The sequence below is a fragment of the Pyrgilauda ruficollis genome, unplaced genomic scaffold, assembly GCF_017590135.1.
Source record: "Pyrgilauda ruficollis isolate IOZ18807 unplaced genomic scaffold, ASM1759013v1 scaffold55, whole genome shotgun sequence".
Classification (NCBI taxonomy): domain Eukaryota; kingdom Metazoa; phylum Chordata; class Aves; order Passeriformes; family Passeridae; genus Pyrgilauda; species Pyrgilauda ruficollis.
In genome coordinates, this window is record NW_024527155.1 from 6137199 (window position 1) to 6152428 (window position 15230).

A 15230-nucleotide genomic window follows, 5' to 3' on the forward strand; every position below is an offset into this window, starting at 1 on the left:
CTGGCATGTCCTCAGCCTGTGTTCCCCCAGGATGCCTAAATTCCCCAATCAGCTGTTCCCCTATGTTAAAGAGATGGATTTAACCCAAAAGGGCTGGCTAGGTCCTGAAAACCAATCATACAGCCCACTGTTTCTCAATAGCCCAAGGGGAGAACAAGTCATCTGCTGCCAAATATTTATTGACAGGAATATGAGGGCCCTATTTCTGCTGGGGGGATTCTGCCTAAGTCTTCAGTTGTGCCTTGTGTACTGAACATTACATCCCAGTGGGAGCAATCACAGCCTTGGTCTTGGCCAAGAGCAGGAGAAGCCAAGAGCCAGAATTGCCCACCCATGCTTTTCCAGCAGGGAGCAAAGCGCACACCCTGCCCTAGGAGCAGTTTGAATGCAGCCCCACACTATCTTGCCCAGAAAGTCCTCAGGTTTACTTCAGCCCCCTGCTTACTGCGCCATCTCTACAGAACTCCATGCACATGACAATTTAGCTCTTCATTAAATGTCTCCGTTGATGCAAAAAAAAAACCAAATTTTTCATTACATGTTCCCTTAAGTAGTAGGGTGCTTGGCAATGACCCCCAGGGCTGTCTTCATGGACCAGATCCTTCTCCAATTCTGCTTAGGGCTTTACCAAAAGCCCATTAACACAATGGCTTCCTTCTCCTGCCCAAGCAGAGGGAAGATGAGACCCCTCATTTATGGAGATGACTTGCTCATCTGGTTGGCTCAGCAATTTGTTCATTTGGGAAACTATTTTTACTCACCATGAATGACTAAGCACATCGTTTTGGGGGCTGATGGCTTTTCCTTTTTCCGCTCTTTCTTGGATTTATTTATTTTTAGGTTTCTTTGGGAGGGAAGAGAAGCGGAGTGCAGAATGAAAGCTCAAAGAACAGGAGACAGAGATCAAGGGAGAGTGGGAAGCTTGGATTTACCCCTCCCATTCTCAGGCTGCCTTACTGCTTAAGGAACATAGCAATCCACGGAGCAATTTTATAGGGGTAATAGGAAGGGAGCATTCGGGAGGCTGTGGACTTTGTCATTCAGAAATAAAAAAAAAAAGGAGGGTCAGGTTCTGCTAATGGTTTCTGAAGAGCCCGAGTGGGATTTGAACGGAAGGTTTTCTCACAGGTCTTACAGCACTTGATTATGCTACAGCCCACATGTCTCTAACGTGATTGGGGGAGAATTACTTTGGGGCAGCAAGCATCCTTCTGTTCTGTTTGTCCCGTGCTTAGCACAAGGGGAGGCCAGCCTTGATGCCACAGTAATGCAGGCGTTTATTCATACCCACCCCACCTTTTATTTGAAAGGAAAGTGGTCCTAGACCATATGGTTGAGGGCGTGCATGACCTTTGAAGATGCCCAGAAAATAGAAGGAGGGTTAAAATAATGTAGAATATTGAGGGGTTTTATTCCTTTAATTTTTTATGTCAGTTCCCTGGGGTCACATGAATGGTTGTTGAACCAGTGATGCTGCATATGTGCCACTGTGGTCCACGTAATAAAATTCTCACTACTCACACTTAACATTGAGGAAGATGATGAATCACTCACCCAAAGACCAAAAAATACTCTGCAAACTGTAGGGATGTCCTGGTACCTGGAGAAGATGAAAAGCAGCCATTCAACCTCCCTGACCTTTCAGTCCTATTCATACCAGGGAATGTGACTGTCGATCTCATTCCCCTACACCACCCTGCTGCCTCCTCTTGCCTGCTCCAAACCTCCTCTGACCTTTTTCTCTGCTCACCCTCCATCCCTGCCTGACATTAAGAAGAGGAGCAGCCTTACCCACACAACTTTCCCCAGACAAACAAACAGCAGGCTCATCAGTAGCTCCAGTCTGCATCCACAGGGTTTCATTGTTCCTCCTGAGCCTGCAGGGAGGATGCTCTGCACAGCTGAGTTTGTCCAAGCCCTCTAGAAAAGCTGACGACAGCTGGCCATGGCTCTGCCTCTCCTGCAAACCTCTTAATCCCATAGGAGCATCACTCTCACCCTAGCACTGCCTCTGTCTCTTAGCAGCTTCTTGGAGAGAGATCTGGATCTCATCACAGGCAGCCGTAGCACTAATAAAACCTTCTTTACTTTGGCAGGACACAACACCACTCCAGCAGCGATAAATCCTGAACCAGAGGGCAATTTGTCCTTTTTTAACCAATGCAGGCTGCAGCAGGATTAAGTTGGTCTCATGGAAACTGGACCTCCTCCAGTCTCAGAGACCTGTAGATGTGCAAGAAGTTCCCCCACATCAGGGATGAACCACAGGGATGAGCACAGGGTGAGTGCCCCTACACTGGAGCCAAACCTGCCTGTGAAGAGCTGAGTGAATTACCATCCTTATTTCTTAGCTCAGCACTTTGTGGGTAGGCTTAAGGCTTTTCCAGAGGATTTCCCTTCCCTTGCAGTTTCTGCTCACATGAACTTTTGTTTTACCCACCCCGTTTCCAGTATTCTGGGGATTTCTCTGCTCCCCTTCCCCGGCGCCGCAGCTGAACTGCCTGCTGCAACAAGGCCACCTGCGCCAGGCTATGTCACTTAGGGGTGACACGGCTTGTCCTTGTGTCCTCACCCTCCCTGTGCATCCTCCTGAATGACCTGCAAGCTGTCCCTGCACGGCACCAGCTGCTCTCCATCATCATGTCCCTGGGGGAACTCTACCGCAGCACCCTAGAGCTGGGATTCCGTGCAGCTTCCAGAGTGCTAGCAAGGGGAGGCAGCAAGCACATCCCTGATCCTGTGCTAAGCCTGGGCACAGCCAAACCCTCCCGGGCTTGACCAGCCTTTGTGACACCCCCACCCCCGTCCCCTAAAGCAGCCACATGCCGTGCATCCTGCTGCCGGCGTGCTCCCGCCCCTGCCTGCGCTGGGATTTGCTCCATGCCAGCAGGATCTGTTACCTCACACACAGGATTTATGCCCCTTCCATTCATCCCCTGACGACCAGAGCCCGTTTTCCCCCACAGCATTGCATCACCACCACCTCCCCTTGTTAATTCCGGTCGTCCCCACACACTCCTGCCACGCTTATTTCAGTTTTTCACCCAGGTCCATAGCGGTGAACTCGCAAACAGGGCTGCAGTGAGTCCCCGCTGCAAATGTCTCTGTGGGTGACACTGGGGAGAGCAGGGCCGAGCATCCCCTTCTGCTGCTCGGGGAAGCCGCTGGGCCGGGGCCCAGGAGATGCCCTTCTCCAGCGGGGCGCTACCAGGATGCTCCAAGCAGGAGGTGACGTCCCAGTGGGGGGGACACGAGGAGAAGGACTGAGACACAGAGGAGCTCTCCTGCGTGAAGCATGTTCGGGGGGAGACAGGGGGCTGCAGGTTGACCTTCCCATCCCGTAACTCCCTCCCTGCCCATCCCTAGTCCATGGGTGCCCCCCTCCCCGCCCTCCCCTCCTCCTTCAACTCCAGCGCCGAGGAAGCCGAGCCGGAGGCAGTGCTGAGCCGGATATGCAGCGACTCCCCGCATCCCTCCTTGTGAGTATCCCTCGCTCCTCCCGATGCCTTCGGAGGAGACCGATGGACGGACGGACAGGCAGCCAGAGGTGGACTAGTCTCTCCTATTTGCAAAGCTAGGGTGGAGGGGAACTTCTTCTAATGTCCCCTTCGCCATCCTCTGTCTTCATCCCATCTTCCCCTCCTCCTTCTCCTCCTCCTCCTCCACCTCCTCAGCCACGATACCCTTAAAAAAAAAAAAAAAGAAAAAAGGTGGAGGGAGGGGGATATAGGAAACCTGCTGGCAGGTGGAAGGAACCGGGAAATGGAATCACCGTAAAGACTAGGACTCAGGGAAAAAAAAAAATAAATTCCACCCCCCCCCCCCAAAAAAAAAAAACCCACCCCCCTAGGAGGGAGGGAGGCAGGGAGGCAGGGCGGAGGGGCGGGCTGCCCTGCCGCACCGGGGGACCCGCTCCGCCCGCAGCCGAGCCACCGGCTCCCATCCCGGCATGGGACAGAAAGGAGAAGGCCCGGACAGACCGACAGACAGGCGGGCGGGGAGGGCTGCGGGGGGCTGCAGCGCGGCCGGCTGCCAACTCCCTCGCAGCCCCCGGCGCCTCCCAAGTGTTTCTTTCTGCTTTTATTTGTCTCCTTTTTAAAAAAAAAGATTATTTCCCCAGTGGTGGCTGGAAGGCGGGTCACGCAGGCAGCGGGCAGCGGCGGGGGAGGCCGTGGCAGGGGGGAGGGAGGCTGCCCGCCCTGCCCGCGCCTCTGCCCCCGCCGCGGGGCCGGGGCCGGCGGCAGCTCCGCGCCGAGGCGGCGGCGGCGGCGGCGTGCTCCCCGGGTGTAGCGGTGCTCCCTCCTCCCTCTCCTCCTGCCCTACTCTCCTCCCTCTCTCCTCTGCCCACTCCCTCACTCCTCTCCCTGTTCTCTCCTCGGTCTCCCGGTCCCTCTCTGTCTCTCCTGCCTTCCCCCCGCCTCTCCCCTTCTCTGCTCCTTCCCCCCTTTCTCTTTTCCCCCTGCCCCCGGCCTTTCCATCCCCTCACCCCCATTTTTGACGGGGGGGCTTTTCGCTTTGCCAGGGCAGAGCGCGGTGACGCCGCGGCAGCCACCACGGAGAGGACACAGGACCCCCCCTTGGGCCCGCCATGCCCCTTTGAGGGGGTGGCCTGGACCCCGAGACCCCCGCAAGGCGCCCCGCAGGGCTGCTTCGCCTGCATCGCCAAGCCCCCAGCTCTCCGGCAGGCTTCGCCCGTCCTGTCTCCTTCTTCTGCCGTTTATCTCATGGAGAGCAAGAGCTGCAAAGGGGACAGCCTGCGGCCAGCGGTCCCGTGCAAGCACTCGGTGGAGAAGAAGACGATGACCAACCCCACCACTGTCATTGAAATCTACCCCGACACCACCGAGGTGAACGACTATTATCTCTGGTCCATCTTCAACTTTGTATACCTCAACTTCTGCTGCCTCGGCTTCATTGCCTTGGCCTATTCACTGAAAGTGAGTACTGAGCGCGGGGCTCGGGGAAGGGGGTGGCCAGGCAGCGGGGAAGCGTTTGGTGGCTGTGCCTGATGTGAAACCCCACTCTGCCACCCAAATGAGAGGCTGCAGACAACGGGGATGGGGATGGGGATGGGAAGAGCTGAGGAGCCTGGGATGTTACTTCAGGTGGGGAAGAGATGCTTGCACTTGCTCCAAGTACCCTCAGAGGCTCCTCTGTACCGCGGCGGCAGGGTGACAGGCAGGCAACACAGGGCTGCTTTGGCTCATGCTGCACCTGCAGGCACGCCGGCACTAGGTCTGTTATTTGGGATCCTGGCTGTTAGAGATCTTCAGGATAGGACCCAGCAGCACTGGATGGTCAGGCAGGAACAGTAAGAAGCAGCCAGCCAGGATCAGCCATCAGCTGGTGAGTTGCAGGGGTAAGAAGCTTACAAAGTGCAGGGCAATCCTGCCTGTTTCTTTCTTGCCCTCTCCGTAATTAAAACACCAGAGCTCGTGGCTAGCTTCCCCCACCCCAAGCCCTGTAAATCCCAAAAGAAGGCCTGGAGACCTGCCAGCATCATGGGAATGGTGAGAAGATGGAAGAGAGTGCAGGGGGCTTCCCACAGTGTAAGGCTGGGGGGATAGAGATCTGTTGTTGGAGAGGGTGATGGCGTGGAGCACAGCCCACGATGGGAATGGGACCAGGTTATTATTCCTGATGGCTGCAGGGGAGAGCAGCCCGGCAGGGATGGTGCCTGGCAAACAGGCAGCACCTTGGCAGCTGCCAGGAGAGAGGGGCCTGGGCTGCCCTCCCCTTCCCTGCCTGCCAGATGCAAAACTAACTGAATGGATGTACAGAGAGCCCGGGGCGGCTGGGTGGCCCGGAGAGGAGCTGGCTGATTTGTTTTGGCAGGCAGCATTTAGAGGAAGGCCAGGGTGCAGACAGGCTTCGTCACAGAAGCAGATCAATTAACCCCATACAGCTCCTGTGAGCTGGACTGTGAGCACCCAGCACTGCAAGGAGGCTGCTCCCAGCACTGCCAGGGTCTCCATCAGAAAGGCTCAGGGACAAGTCTGTGGCCCCCTGTCTTGAGCTCACCGAGCACAGCCTGGTGGTGCCTGCCTCAGTTTCTCATTCCTCAAGATGGGAGGTGAGCTCTCATCCATTGCCCATGCAGGAGGCTCTGCTGCTGCCTGGGTGAGGCACTTAATAACTTAAATCATCCTGGGGCGAAGCATCACCACAAGCAAAGGGCAAATCCAGTCAGCAGCAGGCTAGTATGAGTGGGGCGAGCAAGTTCCTTAACACCCCCCACACCTTGATCCAGCAAGGGAAGAAAAAACTGGCTTCCTCCTTGTTTTTTTAAGCCTTTCCTTGTCTGTATTTGCCTTTAACAATTGACACCTTTCCCATGGAAGAGGCTACCACGGGTATCTGGGTACATGTGGTTCCTTGCTGCTGCAGCAGTGAGGGCAGGACAGCCTGAGAACAGGGCTGACCCATCTCCTGGTGACAAGGTAGAGTAGTGTCTGCCACCCACAGAGTTTTTAGAGGCTGGACCCTTCACTATCCTTGGCATGGGGTGAAAGGAAAGGCAAAGCCCAGAAATAACCCGGGACCTTGCACCGGGACAGAGGCGTGGGCTCGACATCTGTCTGCAAAGACCTAGAGGACACAAACTCAAGCATGAAAAAAAAGAGGCAGTGGTGAGGGAAGGCAAATGGGCAAATTTGCTCCAAATCAGAGAAAGGAGAAAGGAAGATGGCTGTCAAAAACCAGCCTTGGCTTTCGGGCTGAGAAGGCGGTGGCTGATGGGATGTAACCGCGGTACCCAAACAGAGGTAACGCTGAGCGGGTAGAAATAACTCTGCTCTGGTTTTGGAGCTCCCCAGTGGCTGTGACTTTGTGGCAGGGGGAAAATAGAAACAAAATGTCCCTCAGAGGCAGAGGACAGAGCTAGCAAGTGTCTGAAGCAGTGCTCAGATGAGCTGCTGTTGGGTTGGGTGGTGAGAGGCAATGCAGATGCTGGGGCAGTAGCAGGTCTGTCCTGGGGAAGGCTGGGATATTCAGAAAGGCAGCTGTGTTCCTTACCCACAGCTACTGCAGGGATCTTCACAACACTCTAGCCAGGCTGGGTGCTATGGTTATTTCTCCAGAAACATGTTTTCTTCTCTTTTACCATCAATAATGTTTTTCCCAGAAGTTCAGAGAAAACAGGAGCAAGAAATGCACTGGGGACAGATATCCCTTTAAACAGACTTCTGTTGTTCCTCTGCAATTAAATGTAAGGAGATTTGAGCAGTAGGCACTTAAGTCTGGCCTTTCTAGGCTGTCTGTACCCTGAGGGGTTTGAGTAAGGAGCAGTAGGAAGAAGAATGAAGCTGCACCTTCCTCTCCCTGAGCTTCTTCTGGGACCCCTGACAGCAGAGCCCTTAGCCAGTGGAACACAGGTTTCCTCAAGAGCCATCAGTGCTCTGATATTAAGTGGCTCCTGGGTTACAGCTTTTACACTTCCTTTAAATAACTGAAATATCTAGCAACTTCAGGAATTATCATTTTCATTATCAGAAATAGCATTTTCAATTCCCTGTCATAAAGGTCACCTGCTTCTGACAGATTCATGCTGTTAATAAAGCAGTATCTCCTTCGTGACCCAAGTCCATGAGAAGTTTCAGTGTGTATCTTAGCACACCCTAGCATTTCCTCTGGTTTCAGCAGCATAATGCCCACACTGGAAGACAGGTATATTCTTGGTACACTTGAATATTACTGTGAAGCTGTCTCCTTCCTCGTGCCCCATTTTATTGGTTTCAGCCACATCTGGGAAAACGGGCATGTCTGCCTGGCCTTTTGCATGCCAGCTACAGCCTTCTAGATTTCTTTCTGCAGGGAAATGCTATTTCGTGGTGATAACCATTTACTAAAAACTGTCAAAACCCCCCACCCCAGCACCAAAGAATTTGTGAGGAAAGAAACAGATGAAATCAGGTGAGGGCAGAAACTGTGACATACAAGGCAGGTTCTGTGTGTGACAGGAGTCACGGCCAAGCAGTCTGAACAGGAGTGTGGCAGCATGCCTCATCTTTATTTACCCCCATAGCAGGCCAGATCCTCAGCAAACACAGCTTGCTGGGCTACAACGGGGTCACACAACTCATGGATCCCTCCAGGGGTCATTTCTAGCATGTCAGGCTTCTCAAGGTCAGCCTCCCAGAGTGCAAGCAAGGCGCTTGCATCTAATCGTGTGTGCAGGACGCTGGGGGAGGAGAGATCAACAGCAGGACCAGGGAAGTTAAAAAAACCCTAAAGTAACCCTTATCCCAGCCCAGCACAGATAAAAGTATCACTCCAACAGCAGCGCTTTGGATTCAGTTGATTTTGATCAGAAGCAAGTGTTGTGGTCTGATATTCAGCAGCTCCCTCCCTTCCCCTTTCCCAGCTCCAAGTGGTAATGAATGATGCATCAGTGCCTGGTGGCAGGAGATCTCACTTCAGTTGTTCAGTCTCTGGAGACTGTTGGGGTGAGCCAAGTGCTCTGTACCCATTGTGCCATGAGGCAGTAGATCAGAGGAGCTGGGATCTGAGATGAGCCGCAGTATGGATGCCTCGCTGTGGCTCTATACAGATGAAGATGCCAAGGAGCCTTGCTGGCTTTTTAAGCCTCACCAGCAGCCCACAGCATTGCTTGCAGAGTTTTCTTGCCCCTTGAGGTCATGGAAATATGCCAAGCTCTCTTGCCCACTCTCTGCCCAGCCCTTAGCACACAGCTGTGGGCACGATTGTTTGCCCTCCTCTTTTGCCACTTGTTGATCTTCCTTGTTTCGAGTGGAAGCAGACCAGGACAAATCCACAGCTATTTATTAACCCTGAGAAGCTGCCGCACCCAGCCTCTCAGGCAGGCTCTCATCCTGCTTTTCGGAAGGAGCAGTGGTTTATGGACGTGGGTGAAATGCAGGGGTGACAGTCCCGTGATGCCAGTGCCGGTGTGGTGGAGGCACGTGGGCTGGAGAGCTCTTGAGCAATTCACAGAGCAAATAAATCCAAGGATCGCCTCCAGAGCTCCTTCTGTGCAGGGACATGGAGCTCTGCATAGAAATGGGTTTACTGACAGCCAGCTGTGGACTTCCAGGCTGCCTTAAAAACAGCCTCATTAGACTCGTTATCAACAAACCATTTGTCTCCTTCTGCAAGCTGAGGCAGCACTTTTTACTAGAGCAGCAAGTTTGCTGCTCCCAAAAACAAGAGGGGCTGAGCCTCAGGGCAGAGAGAGGGGAGGTGACTGCTGCGGGAGGGACTGGGGTGGTAGGAGCCAAGGGGAGCACTTGGAAAGGAAGCAGAACATAAAAACCCAAGGAGACAAAGGGCAGAGGATGGTGCTGAGAGGGAGGAGAGAAAGAACCCTTGGGCACTGACACGCTGGAGGTGTGGGAGGACATAGTGAGACGGAGATATTGGAAGACAAGGTGAGCAGCAGGGAGGTGACAGGCAAGTAGGGATGGATGGATGGATGGATGGATGGATGGATGGATGGATGGATGGATGGGTGGGTGGATGGAAAGGTCACACCACCTTTTGTTGGTGGGAAAGGAGAGGAGAAAGGTTTGCATGTTAGAGCACAAAAGCTGGCTGTATTTCATGTAAGGATAGGCATGGAAGAAGAAGGAAATTGTGTAAGTTGCCAGCCTGGATCAGAGGTGAGTTCTGCCTTGTCCAAGGAGGGATTTCCAAAGATGCCACCACATAGTGCTTGGAGGTGCCCAGGGAAGCCCCAGTCAGCAAGTGTAATTACCCTCACACTCCAGTCATCTCAGTGCAAAGCAGGGCCAACAGTCCCCATCTAGTTTTAGGCAAGGTGAGAAGGATCAAAGGGATGATGAGAGGAGCCTGTGGCTAAGAAAGCACCACACCTTGGTCTGGGGTGGGGGTTCAGCCTTGTGACCTTGAGGACCTGTCCCTCACTATGCTTTATCTCTCTGGCTATGGAAAGAATCAGCTTCCAGGGCTCCCAGAAGCTCGTGCACCAGCTGCCAACACATTATGATGATGGTGGCCACAGGAGCATGAAAATAGGAAAAGCTGAAGCTGGGCTATAAGAAAGACACCAGCATCTCCTTAAGGACAAAGCTGGGAAGGAGCTGAAACACTTATCTGCTCTCCAGGAGAGCTCCTCCAGAGCCTGGCTCAGTTGCCACAGCAGGACATTAAAGGGAGACATCTGGAAGCATCTGGGGGTGCAAAGCCATGCAGGAGGAGGCGAGATGTGAGAGGCTGGAGCTGTGAGTGGTGTGTAAGGAGAAACTCCTTTTCATTGCACTTTTTTGCCATGGGGGCCCTTGCACTTGTCTGGTGCTTAGAGGCTCCATTTCAGTGTAAATGATTATGGGCAATCAGGGATGATTTTCATGAGGGTGACCACTGAAGCCACAGGGGTTAGCAGGAGTGTGTGGGTGGAACCAGCTGGAGGTGCAGGGAGAGGAGGCAGCTGGGTGTCCTTTGGTGGGAGTCAAAGGCGGCCATCATTTGGACTCAAACAACAGGAAAGAGAAGAGATGGAAGGGGTAAAAAAAAGGAACTGTGGGGAAATGGTGTCACTGGGGAGAGGGCAGCCCCAGGCACCCCTCGCCACAGCAGCAGCAACATGGCAGGAGCAGGGCCAAAGGGTGAGCCATGGGAAAGTCAAGGAGAGGTGCTGCTGAAGTGTGTCGTGGGAAAGGGCTAAAGCACCAGTCACGAGTGTGAGCTGGTGTCAGGTGGGAGATGCTGCTGGGAGAGGCTGCTGGGAGCACTGGAGAAGGCTGAGCAGGGAAGTTAGGGTTGTAGGGCGCCCCAGGGAGAGGAGGATCAGGAGGTGAGGAGTAGGAGACAGCTCCTGGGGCCAAGAGGAACTGGCCTCACGAAGGTGAAGCGGCTTGGCTGCGGGAGGGTTGCAGAGCTCGGCGTGCCGGCCGTGCCGGTCTGCTGGAGAAAGCTCCGTGTGCCTGGCAAACGCTGACAGCAAACGCCAGCTTGCCTGCGGCACAGGGCACCGGGTTACAGTGCAGGAGGGGGCAAAAGGCATTTGCTCCATGGCGGTTTTGCCTGAGGCAGCCCCACTGCTGGGAAGAGGAAAGTGTGTGAGAGCTTCAAAGAGTCTGCTGGGAGCAGCAAGCAGGATTTCTGGCCTGAATCCAGCACCTCTGGGGCTTCTCACCAGTGCGTGAGGAGGTGCCAAATGTCTGGTGCTGCTGAGCCCAGGGGTTTTTGGGAGGATGTTAAACTTACTGAATAATTTCAAATGTGAGTCATCCCGGACATTCAGCTGACACAGAAAGGCATGTGGGCTCCCAAGCTGCTGGCTTGATGCCTTCCCAGAGATCATCTCCTCTGCTGAGAGCTCCAGCCAAGTGTGCCCCAAAGACACATGCAGTTTGTGACTGTCCCCTCTTCCCGATCCCAGAAGGATGCTGAGCTGAGCACTCCACAGCAGGGCAATGGTCCCAGCTCCAGCTCCAGGCTCCAACGAGCAGGGCACATCAGAGGCCGAGGACATGGCACAGTTTGATTTAAGTATGAAAAATGGGCTCATTCTTGCCTATGTGCCTGCCAGCACCAGATCCTGTGGGTCTCATGCCAACAGCAGCTTCCCTACCCACAGTTCAGAAGATCAGGGGTTGCTTGTGCAGAGAGGTCCTCAGTGGTGTGATGGAGAGGAGGAATGTTGCTTGAGGGTCTGAAATGCAGTTTTGGAGGACCTATGAACCAGCACAACTCAGTGAGGACAAGAGGTGCAGCAGCCCTTCCCCATGTCCAGCAGAAGGCTTTCAGGACAACCCTGTGGGTAAGCACTGCAGGAGGAAGAGAGAAAAGTCTGTAAGGTGTGGTCTGAATCTGTTGCAGTGTCTTCAGAAAGCTCCTAATCGATAAAAGCCTTTTAATATTCCTCGGTCTGACTCTGGTGCTGGTTTTTGCAGCTTGCCACCCACATCTGGTGTCCATCCAGCAGTGCCCAGCGGGGCTCTCACTGCTGGCAGCAGGGCAGGCCAAGGGCTCACAGCCCCACTCCCCACAGCCCCCACCCAAGAGAGGGCAGTGGGGCAGACCCTGCCACACCCTGGGCACCCCGCTTGGATATGAGATGGATGATGGGTCAAGTGTCCTGGTCCTTTTGTCCAGGTCCTTTTGTTCATCCTTGTGGCTCCAGCTGCCTGAGTCTGCTGAGTGCTGGCTGAAGGGGCGGCCTGGGGACAGGGACATATCCCTGCTAGGAAGCAGTGGAGTCTGACCCCTCCTCTGCTGGGATCCAGCTGCAGAGCTGCTGCTGGTGGACAGTGCCATCAGCTGCCTGTCTGTGCCATCACTGTCTGCCTGGCTGTGCTGTCACTGCCTGGCTGTGCCATCTGCTGCCATGCAATGCCATCATTTCCTTACAGTGCCATGTGCTGCCTGGCTATGCCTTCTGCTGCCTGGCAGTGCCATCCACTGCCTGGTAATGCCATTGCTGCCTGGCAGTGTCATCTGCTGCCTTGCAGTGCCATCTGCTGCCTGGTAATGCTGTTGCCGGTACATCGGTAATGCCCGCTAGTGGCATTGCTGCTGGCAGTGCCATGCACCGCCACTAGCGGCCTGCAAGAGGTGGGGACAGGCCGGTGACATGGACATGCACAATCATCGCCCACTGCAGAGCTGTCCCAAGGAAAGCCCATAAAGTCCCATAAAGCCTGCGGGATAATGAAGGGAGCAGACTGTGCTGTCAGAATGGAAAACTGCCTGTGGCAGAGATGCTACACAATCCGCATAAGACCTGCAAAAGGAAGGGAACTCATTAACCCAGGGCTACTTAATATGCTGGAGGCTCGTGCACAGCCCTGGAGCTGCAGTAGGATGCCGTGCCAGGTTTCACCCGCTCGGCCCCTCGGTGCACACAGAGGCACAGGGATGCACACCGAAACTGCAGCCAGCCTTCTCCCTTGAGGGCTGGGTGGGCCCAACCTGGCACTGCAGGGCCAGGGCGCTGTGACACGGTGGGAAGTGTGCTTTGGTGCCTGTGTGCCTGGGATGTACAATGGCATCTCAGTTCCTTTGTGCACCTTCAGGCTCCAAATGACACTGCCCCACTCCAGGGACCATGGGGCTCTGGTTTGCCTGGTTGGTAACAGCAACGGGTCACTCTTTCTTCTCTGCTTCCAAGAATTTCCAGCCCACAAGTATTGTAGTGCTTGGCTTCACAAGCTCAACCCATAGCAGAGACGGGGTGCAAACCTCACCTCAGGGTGTTTTATGGCACCCCAAGTGCTCAAACACCGAGGCCCAGCCCAGCCCTCACAGTGCACCTGTACAGGTAACCACGTACAGGTGCACTGGGTTTTGTGGCTGTTGCTTGAAACAAGCTATGTCTTTCATACATGTTGCAATTACTTTATTTAATTATCTTTTTGTCTCAGGTCCGGGATAAGAAACTCCTCAATGACTTAAATGGAGCAGTTGAAGATGCCAAGACAGCCCGGCTGTTTAACATCACCAGCTCAGCCCTTGCCACCTTCTGTATCATCCTTATCTTCATCTTCCTGCGATACCCTCTCACTGACTACTGAGTGAGGCCAACAGCAGCTGCTGCCGCCAAAATGCCTCTATGCCAGAAGTGTCTGCAGTTTCTTGTAGCAAGGACACACAAAACAAGCCAACCACTACACCTTGATTGCCAAAAAAAAAAAAAATCTCAATTAAATACATAAATAAATGTTAAATTAGTTTATCAGCCCAGCTGAGCATACCTTTCTTGCCCTGAAATGGTATGTGAACAGCTGAAGGAAAGGGTCTCGCTCTTACACATGTACAGGAAGAAAAATAGACGAAGAAATATTTGTTTTATGGCCAACAAGCTGTGTGAAAAGAGCGTGTAAAGCCCAGAGCTGCACACACTTAGTGGCAGACAGCTGAGCTCTAGGAAGCAGTGGGGTCCTGTGGAGCTGGAAACACATACAGTGATGGATGGGGATCATGGCAGGGCTGGCTTACAACATATCAGGTGTGTTCAGACTGCCCCACCACCCCCAGCTTGTGGGGGTTTCTTTTCCTTTTTTTTTCTCTTGAATTTCATCCACTGGTTCAAACAACTCCCAACCCCTGGAGAGCTGAATGTGTTAGGAAGTTTATGCTGGAGAGCCCCAAAGCCTCCAGAGAAACCCCAGAGTGTTAAAGGGCAGGTTTCTCCTTAGGATCTCCCAGCAGTGCTGAGAAGGAAGGCACCTTCTGGAGAACTCGCCTAAGCCACCTAATTGGAGTGCTACTGTATTTCTGTAAACAGTCAATAAAAAGATACCTCTGATATGTGATGCTGCTGGGTTAATTCCTTCCTTAGCAGGGCTGGTCTCCTGGTCTCTGTGGGCTGGCAAGAGAAAATGCTAATGTCACCAGCAGCTGCTCGGGAGAGATTTACAGCAGGAGTGAGGGATGCTGCTGCAGGTCGGGGCCGCGGGCAGCTGTGAAGGAGAGCACAGAGCCAGACTGAAGAGCAGAGACCTCGGTGACTCCTGGATGGAAGATCTATGGCAAGGAGGCAAAGGCAGCCAAGCAGGCAGGGCCCCCTCCCCTGCTAGGACCAGCGCTGAAGAGGGAAATAAATCGCCACAGTCTGAACCTGCTGCTACTGCAGCACTTCCCAGGGTCATTATGAAGAGCCAGATTTTGGAGACGATGTGCGTTTGCCACTGAAACAGGCAGGAGCTCAGAGCCCAATAGCTGCCTGCAGCTGCCTGTCACGCTGCAAACCAACACACCCTGACTTGAAAACACCCATAAATGAATGACAAGACCAGGACTAAAATACAGCCTATCAGCCCCTCTGACCCTCCATCTCATCTCATATACCACAGCTGCCTCATCTTTCTCCAGCTGTAAGATGACCTCATGCCAAGGGGCACCCATCTTTGCAGACCAGCCATGGAGCTGGGAGAAGGCATCAGGATCCACCTTTGCACCCACCCTGAAAGCAGAGGTGAAGCAAGAGATGGGGAATGCAGACAGGCTGTCATGGGACACTTCATCATCTGCTGAGTGCATGGTTTAATCAGCAGGCTGTCTCTGGGCTGTGCTTAGTGAGGGATGTGCCATAGTGAGATGTGGGGACAGATCAGGAGAGGCTTCCCTGAGATGTCACCTCATTCCTGCTCAGGTCTCCACACCTTCATCCTGTCCCAGGCTTCATTTACCATGGGAGCTATGTGCAGAAAGACCTGCAGTCCTGCCTGCTCCCCACTCACTGGAGAGCATTTCCACACCAGAGCAGATCAGGGGTCTGTTTTGCAGTGAAGTTTCAGTTGGCAGTGCGG

The 15230-nt window shown here is 53.8% G+C and overlaps 1 protein-coding gene across 2 annotated transcripts; it reads left to right on the forward strand.

Annotated features, from left to right (window-relative positions):
- Window positions 1-2132: 2132 nt before the first annotated feature.
- On the forward strand, window positions 2133-14229 carry IFITM10 (interferon induced transmembrane protein 10). 2 transcript variants are annotated; one of them, XM_041481195.1, is made up of 3 exons: window positions 2133-2281; window positions 4523-4937; window positions 13344-14229. In XM_041481195.1, the coding sequence occupies exons 1-3, from the start codon at window positions 2271-2273 to the stop codon at window positions 13491-13493; spliced, it is 576 nt and encodes a 191-aa protein (XP_041337129.1). In that variant the 5' UTR covers window positions 2133-2270; the 3' UTR covers window positions 13494-14229. The 2 variants fall into 2 exon arrangements, with proteins under 2 accessions (XP_041337129.1, XP_041337128.1); XM_041481194.1 differs by lacking the exon at window positions 2133-2281 and adding an exon at window positions 3139-3479.
- Window positions 14230-15230: the final 1001 nt, after the last annotated feature.

Excerpts from the sequence above, each read along its gene's own strand:
- IFITM10 (XM_041481194.1), top strand. The coding sequence starts at position 3,370 with ATGGGTGCCCCCCTCCCCGCCCTCCCCTCCTCCTTCAACTCCAGCGCC. Across the intron at positions 3,480-4,522 it reads GACTCCCCGCATCCCTCCTT|GGCAGAGCGCGGTGACGCCG; the intron begins GTGAGTATCCCT and ends TCGCTTTGCCAG. Across the intron at positions 4,938-13,343 it reads CCTTGGCCTATTCACTGAAA|GTCCGGGATAAGAAACTCCT; the intron begins GTGAGTACTGAG and ends TTTTTGTCTCAG.